General features: G+C 36.6%; 1 protein-coding gene across 1 annotated transcript; it reads right to left on the reverse strand.

Moving 5' to 3' along the window:
* Positions 1–1,221: 1,221 nt before the first annotated feature.
* Positions 1,222–22,212, reverse strand: ZC3H15 (zinc finger CCCH-type containing 15). The gene is made up of 10 exons (XM_077780228.1): positions 21,999–22,212; positions 14,328–14,429; positions 9,872–9,983; positions 8,496–8,648; positions 8,005–8,096; positions 6,443–6,625; positions 4,693–4,839; positions 4,430–4,531; positions 3,615–3,738; positions 1,222–2,035 (listed from the first exon to the last, which is right to left on the reverse strand). The coding sequence occupies exons 1-10, from the start codon at positions 22,071–22,073 to the stop codon at positions 1,845–1,847; spliced, it is 1,281 nt and encodes a 426-aa protein (XP_077636354.1). The 5' UTR covers positions 22,074–22,212; the 3' UTR covers positions 1,222–1,844.
* Positions 22,213–23,484: the final 1,272 nt, after the last annotated feature.

Genomic DNA, 23,484 nt, shown 5'->3' on the forward strand with positions numbered 1-23,484 from the left:
TTTATAAAGATTTAAGCTCTCTGGATTATATTGAAAAGGTTTCATTATTACAATAATAATAATTAGTAACATTTAGAATTTTTTTTATAAAGAATGAAACAAATCTTTCATAGATAAAAAATTTAAAACTCAAGCAAGTCTTCTTATAGGCAAAATACTTCAGTATAATTTCACTGCATATGGGAAATAAACTTGGCTCATGTTCTACATTTAAAAAGTATCAATTACAGTACTAGTGCTGAATTGACAGGAAGTCTATTTCATTATCAACTTTGATATCACTTGACAAGATTTATAATAATCTTTTCCTAGGTTTTACAATTAAGAAGCACTTTGCTATAGGAAGATGAAGAAACTAAGATTCAGATTTAAAAATCATACAATTTATCTGAGGCAGTAATGAGATTAGGGCTCAGGTCATCGGACATCTTAATACTATTATCTTGGTTGCTTTAAAATCCATTTATACTTGCCAATAACAAAAGCAGCACTGTATTAGTATTTGAAAAAAAATGATAAAAAGGTGTTAACAAGTACAAATCTGTCATTTGCAAATTATGTCCATTTAAAAATGTATCACCCTAGGGGCACTCGGGTGGCTCAGCTGGTTAAGAATCTGAGTTCAGCTCAGGTCATGATCTCAGAGTTCATGGGTTGAAGTCCCACATCAGGCTCTGTGCTGACAGCTCTGAGCCTGGAGCCTGCTTCAGATTCTGTGTCTTCCTCTCTCTCTGCCCCTCCCCCACTCACACTCTGTTTCTCAAAAATAAACAAACATTAAAAATTTTTTAAAAATTTATCACCCTAATTTCTCATGGGAACTAAATAACAAAGACCCTCAGCTCAGTTTTTTGGTAGATTTGTTCACACACGTTCATAGTAACCAAACTTTAGTATGTACTACTGTAACATCATGAACTCCACAATGATGCCTAAATAGTTTTCTGTTCAACTGTAGGTGATATTTAATTAGGTTGATATCTATCAACTCAGGAATTAGTCTTTCCTATAGTATTACCTATAGTCTCTTCTTAAGGCCAAATTCATAATAGTTTACTAACTCGTAGTAGTGCTGTCAGTATTTCTTAACCAGTTAATAGAATCCTTAAATGTTTGTGCCTTCTGTGGTGACTATTCAAAGAGATAATATTTCATTAAAATCCTCAAGCTAGAAATTTTTAGAAATTATTCATATAAAAACTTTAAGAAAAAGGTACCATATTTGGATTTTAATGTATGATGGTCTTTATTTACAACTTTATTGGCAAAAAAGAAGAGGGAAACATTTAAAACAATTTAACACATGGCATTGCAGCTGATTCTGTCAGGTTAAAGAAGTTTCCTTTTAAATGTCCATCTCATTGTCCCAAGATATACAATACTGAATCTGCAAATGCAGTTTCTTTATGAAATACAGTGCTCTTATTTTAGGCAGTCTTTTAAACATATAAATACAAATGAAATGAAATCACTCATTAAAAATTGCATTAAATGAAAGGTATTTTAAATTTTAATTTATGTTGTTCTTATAATACATGCCCAATGAAAATCAAAAGCTGGAAAAGCAGTTACACTTCCTACTTGAATGGACAGTTACAACAATCATTTCTGCAATGACCATTATATTTTCAATTTATCATGAACTACTCTGAACTTACTATGAGATGTAGCCAAAGTCAGAAGACAAGACGTAGGGAGAATATTCCTTTTTGGGAGGAGAGTAAGCCCTCCAGAATCAGCATGGGAAATAAACATCCTGTTGAAGAATTCTAGGTGGAAAAAAATTACTGTAGTCAATTTCAATTCATGCTGAGCTGGCTTAATTTTTTCAAACTTGTTTGGTGTCATTCTTCTAAATCAAGTGTGTTTAATTCTTCTTCTAGTTCATCCAAATCTTCCCCAGTAAAAAGATTTTCATCAACAGGAACAGCATCGATGGCTCCATTTTCCTGTCCCTCCCCTTCGTTGTCCTCTTCCAAATCACTTCTTTCACCATTTTCAGCCCTACCTCCAGAGGCTTCACTTAATTTGTTTTCTAAAAATAAATATTGAAATCAGTAAGGCCCAGAAACAAAAAATATGATTCCATTAGCAATTGACAGTCACAGCCTTTATACTACATTTCTTTTCCTTTTTCCATGAAAGTCTTCCCAAAGATTATTCCATTGAGAATTGATCTTTCTTTCTCAAGCTTATTTGTGCCAATTACCTATACTTAGTGTAAGGATGTTTTGTACTATACAGACATTTAACTGCTTAACGTTTTATACATTTGAGAGCAAGATTTACCTTATACAATTTTGTATTTCCTACATGACCCAGCAATTAGATTTTTAAGCAGTCAACTTCTATGTATTATTTTGTTTGAATAATTATGGAATCAAAAAATGTTTTAAGCAGCTACTTAGCTTTTGGATTGGGGAACAGCAGTTAAATCACACTAGTTGTAATGGTGCAAATACATGTGAATCCAAAAACATTTCATCCTGTCATCAAGCTGTGAAAAAATAACCTAGACTAGAGCTATGCAGCTTCATTTCTGCAGGTTCAAAAAGACTGAGATAACAAAAATGCAGTCTTTTCATGTTCATGACACAAATATTTACCCAAAGATAATTTTTAATAGCCTAATGTAGATTTTAGCTATTTCCAACAGCTCTGATGACAAAAATCTCAGGGATTATAGCGTCAGAAGTACTTGCAATTATGCCTACCGTCACCAAAGTCCTACTTGTAAAAGGAGCAAATCGATCTTCAGATTGGCATGAAGACAAGTATTATCTCATGGCACTCAGATCTCAGGAGTACAAGCCAGCTTTTCAAGTCATAACTTCAATTCTTTTATTGTAAAAATAAGTTTTGTTTTTGTTCTCTCAACCTTTGCCTTAGTATTCTTTCTAGCTTTTTCTCTCAGGCTAACCATGGCAAACTTTTACTTCTCTTCAAAGTCTTCCATCAACGCACCATTACATATGTACTTATTTTTCTCCTCATTCCTCATATCATCGCAGTCCTGATGAACTGGTATCCTATTCCTACAACTTCTTCCCTAACTACAACTAAGGAATTATTTCCGGTTCTCATCCTACTTGATTTTTCTGAAACTCTTCTTTCTTAATTTTCCTCTTTCTAGTGTCTTCCCTAAGCTTTCCCTCTTTTGACTACTCCAGAACACTGATGTTTTGCAGTGTGTTCTAGAATGCTCTCATCATTAGGTATCATGCCTGGGTGAGTTCATTTACTCTGAGCTACCAATGATATGATTTTCAAGTTTTCCTCCTGAGAATATCTACACAGTATCCCAGACAAGGCCACTTTTGATAATCAAATTATCTCAAACTCATGAGATCCCAAACTGATGACCTACATCTCCAAACTCGTTTCTGTGCCCTCCTAGTTTCAGTTAATGGCTTCAATATCCACGCAGTCACCCATTTCTACAGCTTCCACTACTCACTACTTCTGTATACAGTCAAACCACACATTTATGTTGTCAGTCTGGTCCCTGCAGGCATCTAAGTTTGCCAGTCTGGTCGACACTACCTGAAACTACCCCCTTGCCGCTTTAGACAACTTCCTAGTTCTTCAAATTACACATAAGTTAGTATACTTACCATCCTTTTCTGAAGTATATGTGCTGAATCTTTCAAGACTGGCTACAGTAATACCTGTCTCATCTACATCTCTTGGGATATACAGGCTTAAATCTATGTCATTCACACTCACAGAATCATCAACCTTTAAAAACATAGAAAAGAAAGTTGTTACTCATGAGGACAGTTTTCATAAATTACTTGCCTTTGATCTCTGACATTTATCTTAGTGAAACAAAATTTTTACTAATACCAAGAGAAAACAAATGATTGACAACTGTCAAAATTCACTCCTTTTTCTAAACTTCTTGAGAAAAAGAGAAGCAATGCCATATTTCAAGCTTCTTCCTCTGACATATAGAATATGATGTTTTTACTTTCAACTCAAAGACAGAAGTCAGAATTTTATACTATACCAAAAATGAAGTCAGCTATGTTTGCCTATAACTAAATGATTCTGTGGTTGTCTCCTGCTTCCTACTCTGTACTTCCTTTTTCAGTATAAAATATTAAAAAACAAATCTCTTTTTCTTTTAAACGGAAAATAAAACACATGGTTTTTACAGCTAATACATACAAGTACTTAAGTATACCAGTCACTGTTCTAATTTCTTTATAAAGAACTGTAATTTTATTAACCTATTTAATTCTCACAAGTGCCCTGCATGTCTTTATTACAGAGGAGGGTGGAGGCCTACTGTATAGGTAATTTCCTAGGTTAGAGTCAGGATTTGAACCCATGTCCCAGCGTTGTACTCTTAACCATGTTACTCTGTTATTCGCTACTGTTTCTCTCCATCAGCATGAGCAGATGAGGTGCCAAAGCTGCTTCTTACCTCATCACCACCTGTTCCCTGGGTGTAACGGGTATCATCTGCTTCCTCATCATCATCATCAACCAGTTCAGGACGAAATTCAAACACCTCACGACCACTAATCTATTCGGATAAACAAATATATCAACTCAGGGCAAATTTCAAACATTTCTTGGTCATTGATTTCAGACGCATATATGAGTAAATTACAATAAATTATTGCATGGCACAGAAATTATAAAATGAAAGAAAGAATAATCTACTCAGGTGAGTTTGGGACATACCACTAATGCTTTCCCTGCTTTGAAGTCTGCTTTCCTTCTTTCCATATCTTGCTCAAGTTTATCAATCTTTTCTTGTCTTTTTCTTTTCTTCCATGCAAGAAAAGATTCTAGTGTGATTTTGGTAACATTTGGACCTAGGGCAGAACGCTGCAAAGATAAAAGAATTGGTTTTTTTTTCCCCCCAAAAAAATCACCTTTAGCAGTATTTAAAAGTTTTCTCTTCCAGCAAGTCTTTACCTGTGCCTGTTAAGACATCAAATTTAGAATAAATTGACTTATTTTCATTTTATGTAGCAATGAGCAAAATCAGTGTCCAGAGAGACATTTTTTAATGTGTATTCTGAGAGAAACATTAATTTCTTTTAATGTTTATTTTAATGTTTATTATGAGAAAGCGCAAGCGTGTGTGCAGGTGAGGAAGAGAGAGGAAGACAGAATCTCAAGGAGGTTCCATGCTGTCAACACAGAGTCCGATGTGGGGCTCAATCTTACAGACTGTAAGATCATGACCTGAGCTGAAATCAAGAGTCGGACATTCAACGGACTCAGCCACCCAGGTGCCCCAGAAAAATAAACATTTCTAAATGCAGTAAAATATATTATCCTGAGCTGGATTTCTTTTCAAAATTGAAAGTGAGTAAAACTTGTCATGAGAAATTGTTTTAACATAAGCAACTGCTGAAAACAAAAAATACGAAAAACACTATGACAATATCCAAGTTTCATTTGTGTTCCTCAGGAGATAAGGATAAAACAAAGCAAAAGCATCATCTGCTCCTCAGAGCCAATAATCAAGTAGTAAATGAATAGAAAAATAATACTTGCTGACCATCTGCCAGGTATCTGGATTAAATGCTTATACACATATGCTACCACGCTGATCTCCACAAAAGAGCAAACAAAAAGTGATTAGAATTTACCAAAGGTTAACAGCTAATATGTGGTAGAACTAGGATACAAACATTCTCAAATATACCTGACTCTGAAGTCTGTATTTTCTATCACAGCATATTGCCTCTTGTGAGACACTAAACAATATGACCATTTAAGAACAAATGTATATAATCCCAACCTTAAACATTTATACAACATACTTAGATTAACCAAAAGAAGGAAAATTCGATATAATTTGAAATATACAACCCTAAATCTAGTTAGTATTTCCAATAATCTTAACATTTTCCTGTCATTCCCAAAAGCCGTATCTACTAACTCAGTTGCCCCGTCTACTCTCTCATGGAGTAAACTCTTTTGTGCTGAGCCAGAAATGAATAACGGAAGATTCTCTTCAATGAGACACATTCCCCTCTATCAACAGAGTGAGTGCTTTGAGTCCAGGAATGATGATAAAACATGCAACTGAAAAACTGTAGGAGTGGTCTCCTTTAATACATTTGATTAGTAATAAGAAATCAGGAAAAACATCTAAAACTTCCAGTTCAATCAATATGAATACTATTTTAATGAATTAATATACTAGTATATCAATCTTACAGAAAGAATTTATTTGATAAACCAATGGCATTAGAAATTATTTCATAATCCTAAAATTAATGTCATGATGGGCTAATGATTATGGCTAAGTTTACATTTTAGACATACACCAATAACTAAATAAAGAGTACGGCAACTTTGGGAAAAGGATATTTTCCTTCCCTTTCATAACATGCTAATGCCCCCAAGTGGTAAACATTTTAATTTCCCAATAAATACTGCTTTAGTTTCATAGTATGAAAAAAATTCTAGTTACCTCTCTTTCAATTAGATCTTCTAATGAAATTTCATCTTCTTTCTCTTCTTTTTTTTTGTCTTTTTTCAATACAAATCCAGGAGGAAGTGCATGACGATACATGCAAATATCACCACCTCCAGGGCATACCCAAAACCAGCCATATTTGTTGTTTTCGATAGCTTCAAGGAAATGTTTGCACACCTATAGAGACAATAATATTCACAAGTAGTGGCTCAGTGCAGTCTACTTCCAAGGTAAATGCTGAAGTATATGGAACAAATACATTTCTTACTAACATCCTTATGCTACTCACTTATGTACAGAGCACACTTTGTGCAGAAATGTACATATAATCTTTTGTGTTTGTTTGTTTTATTTATTTTTGAGATAGAGGGAGACAGGGCATGAGTGGGGGAGGAGCAGAGAGAGAGGGAGACACAGGATCTGAAACAGGCTCCAGGCTCTGAGCTGTCAGCACAGAACCTGATGTGGGGCTCGAACCCGCAAACTGTGAGATCATGACCTGAGCCAAAGTTGGACGCTTAACCAACTGAGCCACCCAGGAGCCCCAGAAATGTACATATAATCTTAAAATTCTTAATACAATGGTAAACTACCTTTAGAGAGGATCTACATAAAATTTTTATTTTCAAAGTTGTTCCAAATTCTGAATTATACAAAAGGATATGCCTCAGTTTAGCCTTTGTAAATATATTCCAAGTCTGATTTTTCAATAAGTGAAAAAATATAAGTGGTTATAAAAAACTAAAAACAATAATTTTGTTTTGGTTTGATCTTCCCTAAAAACAAATTATGTACAATAATGATACATTATTTGAAATTACAGGCAATCTCTCACATCGATGAAGGGAGAAAGAAGCAAGGTACAAAAGGAACACAAAGGATAGTGACTTTTGGTGCAAAATACAATTGTATTGAAGCCTTAGGTAATAAAATTTGGAAATAAATAGAAAAAAATTGACTAACTAGCAATATGCTTTTCCTGAAAAAATACAACATATATAAGTTAAACTGGTATTTGGAAATTTCCTAGCACACCAAAGTTTTTTCATCGTAATTGCCCTACATAATAAATACGTGGACATGAATGGAAGGTCTGAGAAATAGGCATCGATTTTTAAAGTAAATTTTCTGGAATACTAGGGCCATTACCTACCCAAAGCTCATTCTGTAATTCATAATGTCACAATGTTTTCACCTTCCTGATTTAAAGTTAACCTACCATTAAAACAGAGTATTTATCAATCCTCCTTTCATTCATTTTGCACAAAAAATAAGGAAAGAATTCTTATCTGAATATGTGACTGTGTTCATCCATATTTGAGAGAAAGTCAAATCACCTTAGAAAATGGCATTTGAGAACTTTAGTCATGCAGTTTTCATGGTTAACTTTTGAATTAAGAATCTACTGTAAATTTCAAAAACAAATCTTGATGTACTTTATCAAAAGAGTCAATACTTTAAAAAATAATCCAGTAGAAAACAGCAGCAAATACCTTGCCACATAATTCTCCCTAATGATAAATATCACAGCAACTCAATTCAAGAAAAGGACATACTATTTGAGTTTTTGGTTTTTTCTTTTCCGCCTCACCGTGCTTCTTGTTCACTACTTCTTCCAGTTTTTTCTCATCCCAATTATCCATAGTATCTAAGTAAAAAGAGATATGAAGACTAAATACTGTAATTTTATCTACTGTTCCCAAAACATATTGCATATCTCCTTAAACAGGAAAACTGTGTCATAAGACTTATGACCTAACACATTTTCTTTAAATTATACCACAAGTAGGAATAAACAGTGTTATGAAATTATTTACCAAAATCCTGAGTAGTTTAGAGAAATAGGAAGGTGGTATTGGAAGAAAGAGTAAGACAAATCCAAAATTCCCTTAATCAAGGACATAATGCTATAAATTCAGATTTTATGAAAAACAATTATTATTATTATTTTTTACAAACACAGTCCTAAGACCAAAATATTCTTCAAGTACTAAATATGCTAGTAACAACCAAAAGATATCTTTAAGAAAAGGTCTTAAAAAAATACCTTTTTCAAGTTCTTCATCTCTTGCATCAATGTAAACACTTCGCTTTTCACACTTTCTCTCCAGAGTCAAGTCATGAGAGAACTTACACTTATCTCCTTTAGTACACTGTCCTTGCTTAAAGAATGCACACACCACAGACTTGGGATCTGCACCTATGTCGAATGGCACACGGTATTTGTATTAGAATCTGCTAGGTCACAAAAGTATAGCTTCTATCTGAGATATAATTACTGTTGGTGAACTTGTTATTTCCATTCACTGATGTGAAAGGAAAACACCACTTATCTTTAAAGTCCCTTCTACAGCATTTTATTTTATTTTATTTTACTTTAAATGTTTTATTTATTTCTAGGAGAGAGAGAGAGAGAGACAGTGTGAGCAGGGGAGGGTCAGAGAGAGAGGGAGATACAGACTCTGAAACAGGCTCCAGGCTCCGAGCTGGCAGTCAGCACAGAGCCTGACGCAGGGCCTGAACCCACGAACCGCGAGATCATGACCTAAGCGAAAGTCGGACGCTTAACCGACTAAGCCACCCAGGCGCCCCTCCTTCTACAGCATTTTATATATGTATTTGTTTATTCTTACCATCATTCTATTTATCAATCTTACTCTTATTTCCAGGGGTGGGAAACCAAACAAACTCATAGGTATTCTATAGTAATTGTCTACTTGAAGTCAATGAAGCAGAGGCGAAAGAGAAATATACATGGAGGTATACTGCCAAGAGTTTGGAACTTACAATTTATAGAACTATAGGTTAGCCTTGGCCACCATCAAAGAATGTATATTATAAATCAACTAGTGGACTGTCTAATCCTTAATTTTGCCTTAACTGGAGGGCTCACATAGCTGAGCACATATATAGAGGAACCATAAAAAAGTCATTGATACAGATTTTGACAAAGGAAGTATCATTTCCATAGCAGACACACTGATTTATAATCTAAAGAAAATATACATGAAAACAAATTGAGTTTTTTTAACTGTAGTTGATACCACAATGTTACATTAGTTTCAGGAGTACAACATAGCGATCTGACAAGTCCATATGCTACACTCAACACAAGTGTCTCTGCCATCTGTCACCAATGCAACACTATTACAATACCACTGTCTACACTCCCAATGCTGTATCTTTTATCTCCATGACTTAGTCATCATTCCATAAGTGGAAGCCTATACCTCCCACGCCCCTTCACCCTTTTGCCCATTGTCCCCCGGTCCCTTTCCCTCTAGCAACCATCAGTTTGTTCTCTGTAATTTATGGGTCTGTTTCTATTATTTTTCTTTTGTCTGTGTATTTGTAAAATAAATTAAGAGTTTTTAAACATGAATTATATTTGATAAAAATAATACTCTGACATTTAAAGTTTACCTTTACTTATTTTTTGAGCAGCAACTACAGGTTTGAATAGCTCATTTAGTTCTTGCAATTCTTTCTTCTTGTCATCTTTCTTCAATTTCTTTTCAGCTTCACTTTGTGCTACCTATAATATTCCCAGGTATAAAATGTAAATTTGATTTCATATAATAAAATTGTTTTCACTATATAATAGTACATTATAGCATCACTAACATAACAAAAACATTCACACATTTACATGTATATAGTCCTTACCTTTTAGTATCAGTGTTACAATGGCTTTTCAGTATATATTAAATGGTGTGGTTAAACTTTTAAACAAAACTGCGAAATTTTGTATCAGCTGACTTTTAAAAAAATTTATAAATGGTACCATGCCAAGTAAAAAGCATATTCAAAAGCTTACAGCAATAAGCATTTATTAAGCATCTGCTACATGCCCAGCCTTTTTAGTAATGGTTCTCACCTGGGATTTTCTTCTTATGACAACCACCCACTCCCCAGAAACATGTGGGTGTGTTTTGAAGATCAGAAATGCAAACATTAGGAAATGCGCAGTCCCACACAATAAAGAAATGTGCTACCCAAAATACCTACAGTACCCTTGTGGGAAAACACTGAGCTAGGTCAATGTGGGAGATTAAACAAAACAAATATGACATATGACATGGTCCCAGACACACGATTTACATACCTAATATGATTAGAGGATTCATCCAAATATTTATATGTCAGGTCCTATGTTAGATGACAGGGAATACAAAGATGAAAAGATAAAGATGCTTATTTAAAGAAGCTCAGAATTTAGTGGGAAGACAGACATGTCAACAACTCTAATAAAATACGTGGTTCTCTGGGAACAAGGAATGCCTACATGCCTATGAAAATCAGACTGAGCTAATACTTTATGGATGAATTCTTCTGATGAGCAAGGAAAGGAACGCAGAGACCCGGCCAATGCAAAGATACAGGGACCAGAAGGCACAGGGTATGAGAAACAGCAATGAGAAGTTTGGACTGTATCAGTAGGTGACAGGGAAAACTCAAAGACTTAAAGTAAGACATAATCAGACTGTGTTTTATAAAGATCAAAATGGCAACTGTGTGAAAAGTGGACTAGAAAGAGCCCAAGAATGGCAAAGAAAATTAGGAAGCTAATGCAACTGCTGTAGGCAAGAAAACACAAGAGTTTAAAAAAGGATTAGTAGCAAGGATGGAGAAAGGATGAGAGAGGTGAGAGACAGAACTCTTCAGGAGGCAGAACTGACACTACTAAGTGACTGACTAGACATAAAATATAAGAGAGGGTGGAGTCTCTTACCACATTTATTACCACATTTATGGTTAGTGCTGTTAAACGAGACAGGGAATACAGGAGGAACAGGTTTCAGGGTAGAAAGCAGAGATGAGCTCAGTTTTAGACACACTGGGTATGAGATGCTTACAGAGCATCTGGATAGAGCTAATAAGAAGGCAACTGGACAGGGATTCTGATACCTGGAGAGAGGGTCTGCTTTAAAATAAAAATTTTAGAAATAGCTTATAGAAAATAATTAAAACTTTAGTGCATATGAGATTACTCAAGGACAGCATAAAGAAGTGACAAGGAAAAAAAAGTGACAGGAGCAGAGGACAGTTCTCTGAAGAATACCAATATTAAATGAGCCAACAGAAGATTTAAAAAGCCTACAAAAGGGTCCAAGAAACATCAAATAGGTGGAAATCCAGCACAAAAAGTATTCAAGAAAGAGGAAATTTTAGGAAGGGAATGGCCAAATGCTAGGTTAAAGACATCCCAAATCCTGACTCTGATCATGTGAAGGGACGTGCTTAAAGAGAAAAATGGTAAAACATTTTTTAAAAAGAAAAAATTTGAGTCATTATATCTCTAATAAAAGTATCCTTTGCTCACTAGGCACATCTCAAACATATATGGGGCCCAGAGCAAGAGCACGATGGAGGCTTCATAAACCGTTTTTGTAAATATATTTAAGTTAGAAATCAAGTTAATGCTAAATAAAATATGGTTTGTACCTCTTTTTAAGAAATATACCTTGTGACCTGGAAGGACAGATTCAAGTTTAAAATGCTCAGGCTCATGGAGGTCCATGGAGTCAACCCCTTCCTCCTCCTCTTCTCATCCTGAATTTCATCCCACCATGTGTGTGCATAAAGGTGGAAGGTATGGGGGAGGACGTGGTGTGGATTCAGGCTCCATCCACACTCCTAGCACTCACCCTTCTTTTGTCATATATGCGCCACTGAAGTGAACACACCCTTCCTTTGACTACTTCCGGCACGTTGGCAGCACAGGATACTCTGAGATAAACGTGGGTAACATGACCTTTGCAGACCCTGATCTATTGTAGGCAGGGATGGTACAACCTCCCCTTGACCTCACTGACTCCTTGCCTCTGGGAGAGCTATGTCTGGAGGAGAAAGAGTAGGGTCAGCCTCTGCAGCACGAGGCCTAGAGTGGGGTACCTACTGCCTGGCTCTAACAGCAGGACTGTTGCTCATTTCACAGATAAAAGCCCAGGTACCCAAGAAATTATCAAAAAATATAATCCTGAATGTACCAATCCCAATTACCACCACCACAAAAGTTATGGCTTTCTCAGGTCTATGAAAAATAAAATTACCAGTCAATGTACTTCCCACAAGCAAAAAAACAGAGAGCAGAACAGGACTGAAAAATGGGATAAGGGAAGGAAAGTGAATTCTTTCCACACACCTGTATTACACCAGAAGATTTACATTATGTTTTCATTTATCCACCACAGGAACCTTACAAGGATAAGTGCCCTTCCACTGTACACATTAAGACTAGTGTCACTAAATAATTTAAGATCATATAACAAATAAGATTGGGGGATCATACTCAAGTGGATCTGACTCCAAGGTCTGAGCATGCGTTTTTATTAAACCAGGCTACTAAATCAGCAACATGGAGGATCAATAGTATTTGGCTGTAGAATCAAGTTGGGTGTAAGACAAAGAGAAATGCTGGAGGCACTAATTTAAAGAGATAATCCGAGCGAGAGAAATTTGTTTCAGACTGGGATCACAAATATATATTCTGATACTCTCAGATAAAAAAAAAAGTAATTCCTAAAGTTAAGGAAGAGAACAGAGTGGTGAAAAAACTATTTTTTAAAATAAAGATGCAGGTCTGTAAAATCTTAAACTCAAGAAAGTGAAAGATCTAAAGAACATGAAGAAAAGGGACTTTCTGAATGCACTGCCAATAGATAAAATTATTTCAAAGTCATATGGAAGAATAAATGTCTAAGAATAGCCAAGAAAAATATAAGCGGAGTAACAATTGGGGGAAAGGACTCCCTTTAATATCTAACAGAATATGTTAGTAGGTCACTATAATCAAAATCAATGTGATGCAAGTTTAGGGACAGATAATAAATAGAACAGAGAATCCAGAAGTAGATCCTAACATATTTGAGACTTTACTACACGTCAATAGTAAAGATACTATACATAGTATCTCAATTCAGTGGTAAATGATGCTGGTATGAGTGGCTATTCATTTGTAAGAAAATTAACGTTGTGACATATAAAATAAATTTATGACAAATTACAGACTATAAAGTAAGAAAAACATACATGATCCAGGGCTACAGGAGACTATTTAAAAAATCTAGACATATCTAACAATACAGAAAGTAAAAATTGTTGTATAGCAAATATAACAGAAACATCACAAATTATCTGTAATGCAGACATAAAGTATCTCTCATAAACTGACAAGAAAAAGACAAATAACCAGAAAAGCAAAGGATAGGAATAGACAAGTCAGAGAAGTACAAACTCAGACAGCCAACAACCATATTAAAAGATACTCAAACAAAACAAAAAACCAAACCAAACCAAAAGAAAAGATACTCAAACCCACTAGTAGTGAGGGAAACAAAGTAAAAATGAGATCTCAATTTATACTTACCAGGTTGGAAAACCTTAAAAAGAACTTTAGTACCTATAACTCATGCACTGCAAATGAAAATGGGAAGTATTACAATCTCTACAGAGAGTGACCGAATTTATTAAAGTTAGAAATCCATTTTCCTTGATCTAGGAATGTATCACAGATAGTTTACGCCACAGAAAATAAAAGCACAAATGCCTGTAAGAACACATGTACGGGGATACAACTTGCAGAACTGTTCTTAGTGTCAAAGCGCTGGAAACAAAGTGATCATTTATAAACAGTTGAAATAGATGGATACAGCACATCCACATGGTGGCATAGTACACAGCCATTAGAACAAATTAGAGCTATATCAAAATGGCTTGGAGGTATATCTAAGGTATTGTTGAGTAACAAAAGGAAGATGCAGAAAACTTTTAGAGGAGGGTTACGTTTTGAAATAAAATTACCATACCAAATACTTTTAACTGTAACAGATGCCTTATTACATTCATAGGAAAAAATGCAGAAATTTAAGTTATTTACCTGGCGTGGATTTTGTTGACCAAACTTAACTTGATGAGTGACAGCCTTGATAAATTTTTGTTGCTTTGCTCCTTTCTTATTCTTTAGACCAAAAGTTTTATCCTGAATGAGAAAGAGTACAGAAACATCTTAGCAATTTATATTATTTTTTATCTGTTTTTTTTTTTTTCAGTCATATCTAAAAGTCATTCCTTCATTTACTTATTGGTAAGAAAACTGTTCTTTCTTATGCTCTACAGACATGTAAAACACTAAGTCAAGTCAAGGGCAACATATGACCCAGGATTCTTTACAATTCAATACATACTTACAATTATCAATAATAAACCTGTTACTTGTGATACAAGACAAGAGGACCTAGAGTCAAGTAAGTTTAGGAAAAGATTGGTTAACAGTATTTTTAATTCTTAAGCATACAATATCTTAGAGCCTTTACCAGAAGGGATATAGTATGGAGTAATTCCAAATCTTCCTTTACCTCAGAATGCGTTCTTCTCAGAGTATCCTGAAGGATTATATAGTATTAAACACATGTTGATAAATACTGCATAAGATACATTAAGTCCTGCACAATTTTGTTTTGGTAATAGTTATCTTCTCCAAACAATTAATTGTTTTAAAGTTTATTTTTAGTCATCTCTACATCCAATGTGGGGCTCAAACTTACAACACCAGGATCAAGATTTGCATGCTGAGCCTGCAGGACCTATAGTCATTTAAATTTATAGAACTCAGACTACTGAAATGTACACATTTCTAGCTGTTGTTAAAATGGAAATACCAAAATTGAAGCACACCTAATTAAAAGCAATACCTTATTTAAATCTGGAATATTAACATAGTAATTTGAGAAAGCTATTAATATGATAGCAGCTATCACATATGGAATGCTTATTACCTGCAAGGCACTAATGGTGATCTTTGGCTATCTATTCAGAAGCATGTAGTACAAAAACATCCAGAAACCACCCCACAAGTTTGAGTGTGTGTATGAGCAGGTATAAGCTAAGGAATGCCATGGATTGCCAGAAGCCACTAGAATCTTGGAAGACCCAAGAAAAGATGCTTTCCTAGAGCTTTGAGACTGAGTAATATCCTGTTTACACCTTGATTTTAGACCTCTAACTCCTACATCTGTGAGAAAATAAATTTCTGTTGTTTCAAGTCACCCAGTTTGTGTCAATTTGTTACAGAGCCCTAGGAAACTAATACAGGAGGCTTGACTAGCAGGCTTCACCCTTGGATGAATGGATGGCAAGGCTGTTAGGAAACCACCAAATACTGGTATCTGGTTTGTTTGTTTAATTAATTAATTAATTTATGTATTTATTATTTTTAATGGCTTTTCTGTTTCTCTGGAGAAGGATCCTCTAGCTAGGAGTGCATTAAGCCTGACTAAAGATCTAGAGAAGAAACCAGGTGGGAGAGAGTGTCTTAGTTCATTTCAGAAGAAACCAGGTAGGAGTGTCTTAGTTCATTTCATTGCACAGACTCCTTTCAGTCTCATATCTTAACCACCCCCCCTCCTACTCTCTCCACCTCCTTTGTGTCTAGAGTTCCAGAAACAGAGGGGTTTCTTGATTTTACCCCTGATTCTTGTTGGGAAAATTATCTGGCTTAGTGATCGCAGATGAGAACCATTAGCGACTTCTAAGACTTGTAACCCTCAGTTTTCAGCCTCTCACCTTCTGCACTAACCAGTGCCTCCCATTATTGAGCTTTTCCAGAATTCTGCAGAGCAAATCTACTTGATTCTCAATGACACAATCCTAGGTGGCAATCAAGCCTGAATGCTCTGCTCTGCTGAGCCAGTTACCCACTTATCCATGCACTACCAATCTTTGTAGGTTGCAGTTCAAATAGAAGTTTAATTTGTGTTAATGTTTATTTATTTTTGAGAGAGTGCACAAGTGGGGAAGGGGCAGAGAAAGAGAGGGAGACAGGATCTCAAGCAGGCTCTGCGCTGAGGGCAGAGAGCCTGATGTGGACTGAGCTCACAAGTCACGAGGATCATGACCTGAGCCGAAGTTGAACACTTACTTAAATGACTGAGCCACCCAGGTGCCCCTAGATGTTTAATTTTAAAAAGGAGTTTGCATCGCTTTCTCATTCTCCTGTTTATGGGTAGCTCTGAAAACAGAAGAAGAGGCAAAAAGGTCTTTACTTTTGAAAGGCACGTGACAACCTCCAAGAGGAATTTAGTCTGAAATAAATGGACTATTTTGAAGCCTTTATTTTGGTTTTATTTCTGAGGGAAGGGACAAGATAATATGAAGAAAAGTATTACATAGTAAAGAATATCTATGTGGGCAAACTGGAAATGACAAACAGTATCGACAGGATTAAGTATCTGAAGACATTCCAACACAACGTAACTTCGTAAAATCTCAAAATCAGTAAAACAGATCTATGTTCTTAAGACTACAGAGTTGAAGAGGAGGTTAGCTCTAGAAGATTCTTCTTATTCATTCATCACATCTGTATCCATTCATGTATCAAAATTCCACTTTGCCCTACTTAAATTTCTATCCTCATGTTTTTATATCCCATATTACAAAGTTCTACAAGAATTTTCTATAACGTGTATATATAAAAAAAGATAGGGGTACATACAAGCTGAAATTGAGTTTTATGGCTGGTTTCCTTGTTTTTATAGGTAAGAAAATTTAACAGTCAATTCAGTAAGAAGAAAAGATGGTCAAGTATAATACGACATTCAAAGGTGAGGACATACATCAACTAGCGTGAAACGCCATACTTTTACAAAAAGTGAGCTCTCATGGGGGGGGCACAGGGAAGATGGAAAATCCAAGATTAAAAAAAAATCAGGATCAAAAGTTCAACAGCATCTATATATGTGTTGCCAGATTAAAGCATAACTGGAGTTCAAACCATACCCCACACGTTAACCACAGAAAGTAAGCAAACTATGAACAAACAAGGCCAAATAACAAGGCAGATACTGACATATAAAGATTTAGAAAGACAAAAGTCCTTTAAGGGGACTTGACCAGCTAGAAAAAAGTACTCATGACAACAGCTTCTGGTGGAGATATATAAGCTCCAGGTACCTGAAGAAAAAGTTTTTCAGGTTTAATTACACTGCTTTAGCACATAATTAACCAGCCTAAAAGAGATAATGAATGAGTTGTGTTTTTAAAGTCTCTAATTAGGTTAGAGCTCAGAAATTATTATTTTTTTCCACACAGACAGGGGCTATATCCATTTAGCATTCACGAAACCTAAACACCTCCATATTATTTTATTGAATCCTCTTAACAAGGCTGTGGTGTACTCTGTACATCAATGTGAGCTTCAGTGTTGAATGAGCTTCAATGTTGAAGCTCAGAAATGTTCAATTAATTCTTAAGTCAGAATATATACTGTGACGATTTATAAACTCTGAAGTCAGACTGCCAAAGTTCTAATCTCAAGCAAAACTGGGCAAATTACCTTCTTTGCCACTGTTTTCTTATTTGTAAAGTGGGTCTAACTCTAATCTCTTAGGACTGTTATGAAATCTAAAAGATTCACTACAAAGAAGTGGTACAGCATACTGGTTAACAGTAAGGCCTCTATAGCCAGACTTAGAAGGTTGGAACCTGGCTCTGCCAATGGCCAGTTCAGTAACCTTGGGCAAGTTACTTAATCTCTGTTCCTGTTTCCTCAATTATAAAAAGGGTGATAATACTTGTCTCACTGAGAGAATTAAAGAAGCTGTGTAAGTTTACCACTTGTAGATGGCTTGTCTTCTCTCCTTTCTCCAACACACTGGTAACTGTGTTTGGCTCATTAAGCGTTAACTATTAAGTGACAAGGATGATATCTGAACCAAGGTATATCTGACAAAGCAAAGTCTTTGTTCTTTCCACCATGAAAAACTATTTCCCAGAGAAACCTAATTAGGTTATTGTGCAGGTTGGTACAAAAAAAGCTTTCTGAATACCACACTGTTGATCTGGGACACCACAACACCTACTGAAAATAGAATGGTTTATAATTTGGAATACTTTAAAAGGACTTTCTCCCTTTTTCTTGAATTTAGGACATTTACCTGAAGATTATCCTGGATTTGAGGGTCAGGGGGATAGGAGACAGGAAGACTGGAGGTTACAATCAAATCCAAATCATGCTTAAAATAAAACTGAGAAATAGTCGTTCTTGTTGGATCAATAAGGCCCCAAAGGTTAAGTTATAAGGAAGGAACAACGTGTGTATGTGTTTGTGTGTGTTTCAGATTTGGGAAACTGAATACAAAGGAGTTTAGAAAATAGATTGTATTTCTTTTAAAAAAAATTTTTTTTAATATTTATTTTTGAGAGACAGAGACAAGAGTGTGAGCAGGAGGAGCAGACAGAGAAAAATACCTGAAAACAGGTAGTATTTCTTAAAAAAGGATGGCTCCCTGAGGATCCAAGAGCCTGAACATTCAGTGAACTCCAGACTTAAAACTGACCCTTTCTGGGGTGCCTGGGTGGTTCAGTCGGTTAAGCATCTGACTTCAGCACAGGTCATGATTTCATGGTTCATGGGTTCAAGCCCCTCACTGGGCTCTGTGCTGACACGACAGCTCAGAGCCTAGAGCCTGCTTCAGATTCCGTCTCTCTGCCCTTCCCCTGCTTGCACTCTGTGTCTCTCTCTCTCAAAACTACATAAACATTGAAAAATGGACCCTTTCTTCCCTCTCCCACTTTATTATGTAATCATTCTTCTTTTACAGCCAGCCTCCACTACTTAAACAAGATGTCTAAAAAATGGAAGGGGTTGGGAAAGCAGGTCAATACTGACTAGTGCTCCAAGATAACTGGGGTCTACCTACTGGGTCACTAGAATAAGCAGAGGCTAGCACTGTTTTATTTCATTAATTGGTCACATTCACCCCCACCCCTCCCTACGCACTGTCATATATTTTTGTTGTCCATTCATACAAGAGATATTCTGCAGCTGGTTAATCTAGCTTCAAGTAATCAACAGTTGACTTTGACTTCAGTTTTTCATTGGCAACTAATCATTTCTCTTTCTCCATCCTTTACATATCTAGATACCATCTCTACAGGTGCCTTATACTACTTCTTTGCTGCTACAAGTCCTTAGCTGGACATCCTTTATTTACTTGTCCCAAAGCCAAAGATTATTTCTCTCTTTCCATAATCAAATCCTTTATTTCTCAAAGCTGACTTCAGTGTATTAAATGTTACCTGTAAGAAAGCAAGTGGTATATGCCATTTGGGACAACTGCATGAATGTCTAATAGAACCATAAGCTTTCTGACATTCATTTCAGAAAAAAAGTACCTATTAATCCACAAGAATTCTTAAATTTTGGGGGCGTTCAAAGGCGGAAAGAAAAAAAATGTAGGCAATAGAAAGAAATTACTTCAAGTGACAAAAGGTAAGCCCTATACAGACAGTATAGGTCAGTCTGATTATTTCCCCGAACTAGTTCTTATTTATAATACTAAAAAATAATAGTAGCTACCATTTATTGGATATGTGTCATGTGTCAGGAATTTTACATGTCATCTCGTTTAACCCACAGCTCTGTAATATAGGAATTAGCTCCATTTTGCTGATGAGAAGTATATCAGTCTTAGCTCCCAGCTACTCAATTTTCATCCTTAACCCTATGCACTAACCATCAAGACATGTTAAGGCTTTAACAAAGTTAAAAAAAAAAAAAAAAGCACATACTATAGTATTTAACAAAAAGGAATAGATTATTTCCTAACCAGGGTGGGTAAAAGAATTTTCTCTATAAATCTAGTTTCACAACAAATAATAAAACTTAACACTAATTCACATTATTGTTGTACCTCTCCAGTGGTTGTAAATATCCATGCAGTACATTTTCATCTGCAAAACCTTGCTACCATAAAAAAAAAAAAAGGTGCTCATCATTTATGATAAACGTATGGGGTGGGGGGAACAGGCTAATTTCACCACTCTGTTAGGGTATTTTTTTGTCAGTTAAAGAATGAAAGAAATGCAGCTGTCTTTTGGTATTTTTCTTTGGCTAAAGCTTCATTAATGAAACTAAGGTTGCTTTCTCTTTTTCTTAAGAATAACCTTGTATGAGACGAACAAAGCCATTATATATCTACATTTTTAGTTGGTAAATACTATCAATGACTTTCATATACAATTACTTAAAACAAAAATACTCCTCCTACCAATTAAAAATAACTACACACAGTCAAAGCTCAATAATGCATGAGGTGTAGTTTGTCAGGTAACATTTAATTTCATGTCTATAAAGAAATTTCACTTTGTATCATATTAATTCATTCTCAGTAAAGAAAAATAACAACTAAAACGTCATCCCTAAAATGTCCTTGATTAACATAGCACTGAATGCTAGGAGATCACTATTCCCAGGGATCTACTTAAGTGCCAGTAGTTTAGATTGCTCAAAAAGATAATACTAGACACAGATGTGAAGATGACAGTCATTCTGCCTTTAAAGTTCTGACTGTGCTTCATCACAGTTCTAAATAGTACAAATTGGCTATTAGAACACAGGTTCTGCTTCAGAGTTCGAACTTGGCCAAGATTACTAGAATTCTTCACAGGCACGTTAAACTAGCAACTTTAAAAATCATGTGAAAAGCAACAAACACAAGTTCTGAATATGTTTATACTATGAAGCCCTCAGGGCTTTCGTTGTATTTTTCAAGGCTGTAAATACCAAATATTAAAAAACTTAAACATTTATAAATAAACTTCTCATTTCAAAACACCCAACATGCATTTTGGTCGATCTGTAATAAAAAGTAACGATTCCACAAAGACTGTCTGTCCATTACAGGTATGCCACATGCAGAAAAATGGGCATGGTTTCTTCCAATTACATCCAAAGCTCAGGAAGAACACTTTAAAAAATCACTGATGGTTCACTCTGTTCAGAAACTCACTGGTAGTGGTTGGAACGCAAATATAAAACATTTAAGAAAGTCAACAGTGTTACTCTGCCATTAAAAGGGCTATACAGGTTTAGTGCACTCAACGAATATATATAATAAATTCGGGTACAACACAGCTAGTGTAACACAGAAACTTAATCTCTTTTCAACCACGCTCGATGTAATTCACATTGTATATATCAAGAGCTACGTACAGAATAGAATGGTGGGCTGCGACCTTAAAGAAACCTCCACTCTCTACGCAACTTGTAACAGTTTAGAAATGGATCCAAAAACCAGGAAATGGTAATTTTTTGTCATGAAAGAAGTAACTATACTCCTAAGCGATACATAAAAAAGGAGCACAAAGGCTCACCCTGAGCCGGCCTTCCAGAAGGAGTCTGGCCCGAGCCCATTCAGCGTACTTTCTAAAAACACAAGCGTAGAAACGTCTTCAATTTTAAGGACTGGCGAGGGACAAAACCCTGAAAGCTGGCACGGGAGCGGGGGTGCCCTCTAGCACCAGGGTCGGTGAAGGAGGGCGTGTGGGCGGAGAAGCACAGGCTGGGTGCGGGGGCGCGAACAGCGTCACTATAGCGATGAGAGGCAGCGAGCTTCATCACGGGGCTGGGGAAAGGGCAGTGGGCCACAAAGAGCCAAACAGAGGGACGCGTCGCCCCGGAAGACGCGAGCAGAAGCTATAAGCGGGGGACCAGGAGGCTGCTTCACAGAGGGCTCGCAGCATGAGTGGGGGAGGGGGGGTGGGTACTCACTTCAATAATCTTCTCCTTCTTTTTCTGCTCCGCCTTTTTGCTGCCCCCGGCCTGAGCCTGTTTCTTGGGGGGCATTGCGGAGAGAGATGGCACCGGCCAGACTTAAGCGCAGTTGGACACCGTCAAGGGATCTGGCCCCGCGGCAGAAGGAAGAGGACACGGGCTTCCGTCGCCGCCGCAACGCACGGAAAGCGAGGCACTCACTCACCGCAGAAACGCGGCCTTTGCGACAGGTCGCTGCCGCAGAGCATTGTGGGTAGCGAGGAGCGGAGCCCGGAAGCGGAGCTGCGCGTGCGCTTCTGCCCCGGGAGGCCTGGAGGGGGCGCGGGAGGGACGTGGGAAAATGACTTGGCGTCACTTGTGATGTCGCTTGTTCACCTGGCCCTCTAGGTTGTGCCAGGCCGCAGGATCAATGGGGAGAGCTGGTTGGTGCCGGCAGCGCTTGGGTCCTACCTTCGCGTTCTTTTTCGCCAAAGATGGGCGGCGATTCTTTTATCCTGCCTGCTCGGTTAATTGTCACCCCTACCATCTGTGTCCTGAATGATCATCAAGCAGCCACCGCAACTCAGGGCCAAACTATTCAGTTACTTTATTCTTGTGCACAGATGGAAAAGGGCCAGCAGGCCGGCAAGTACAGGATGCTTGTTTCCTGCGAAGTTTTATGAAGAAAGGAAAAAAGTTTCATTTGAAGGGCACCAAGGGTGACCGCCCAGAGAAGGGGAACTTGAACTCTTTTGATGTACAATACTTATCAAGTTTTTTTCAGATTTTAGAAAAATGCCTAGATGATTCCTAAAAAGCCATTTTTAATGTGAAATGAGCCAAACCTAGTCTGGGGATGAAGAGCACCTCACAACAGCTTTCATTAAGTGCTTGAAAGTCTGGGAACTACTTGGAACATTAGATACATTTTATTTAGTTATCTCAAGGATGGGAGGTGGGAACTGTTACTATTTGCATTTTGTAGATGAAGCACAGAAAGGAAGAAACCTGCCCAAGGTTATGTTAAAGGCTGAGCCAGGGATTTCGAAATAACTCCGACGTCTAGATTGCTATCACCAACATTACAAAAGTGGTCTTATTTGAAAAAAATTCTTGAATAAATGATTGGTGCCCGTTAAGATTTTTATAAACCAAAATACTGTTTTTTAAAAACATGTAATGCTTGGCTGTTATTGTTCCTTGGTTATTATCTAAACTGTTTCTGTTAGGAAGTATTGTCATGCCTGGAGTCATCTTTCTAGATAAAGGTTTTAAATCTTTTTGTGGTGCCTGAGTGGCTCAGTCCGTTAAGCGGTCAACTTCAGCTTACGTCATGATCCCACTGTTGGGGAGTTCAAGCCTTGCATCATGCTTTCTGCTGTCAGGGTAGAGCCCACTTCAGATCCTTTGTCGCCTTCTCTCTGCTCCTCCCCCTCTCTTGCTCAGAAGCACTCTCAAAACTAAAAATAAAGCATTAATAAAATTAGAATCTTTTCCCATTAAT

This window comes from Crocuta crocuta, unplaced genomic scaffold, assembly GCF_008692635.1.
Source record: "Crocuta crocuta isolate KB4526 unplaced genomic scaffold, BGI_CrCroc_1.0 scaffold38, whole genome shotgun sequence".
NCBI lineage: Eukaryota > Metazoa > Chordata > Mammalia > Carnivora > Hyaenidae > Crocuta > Crocuta crocuta.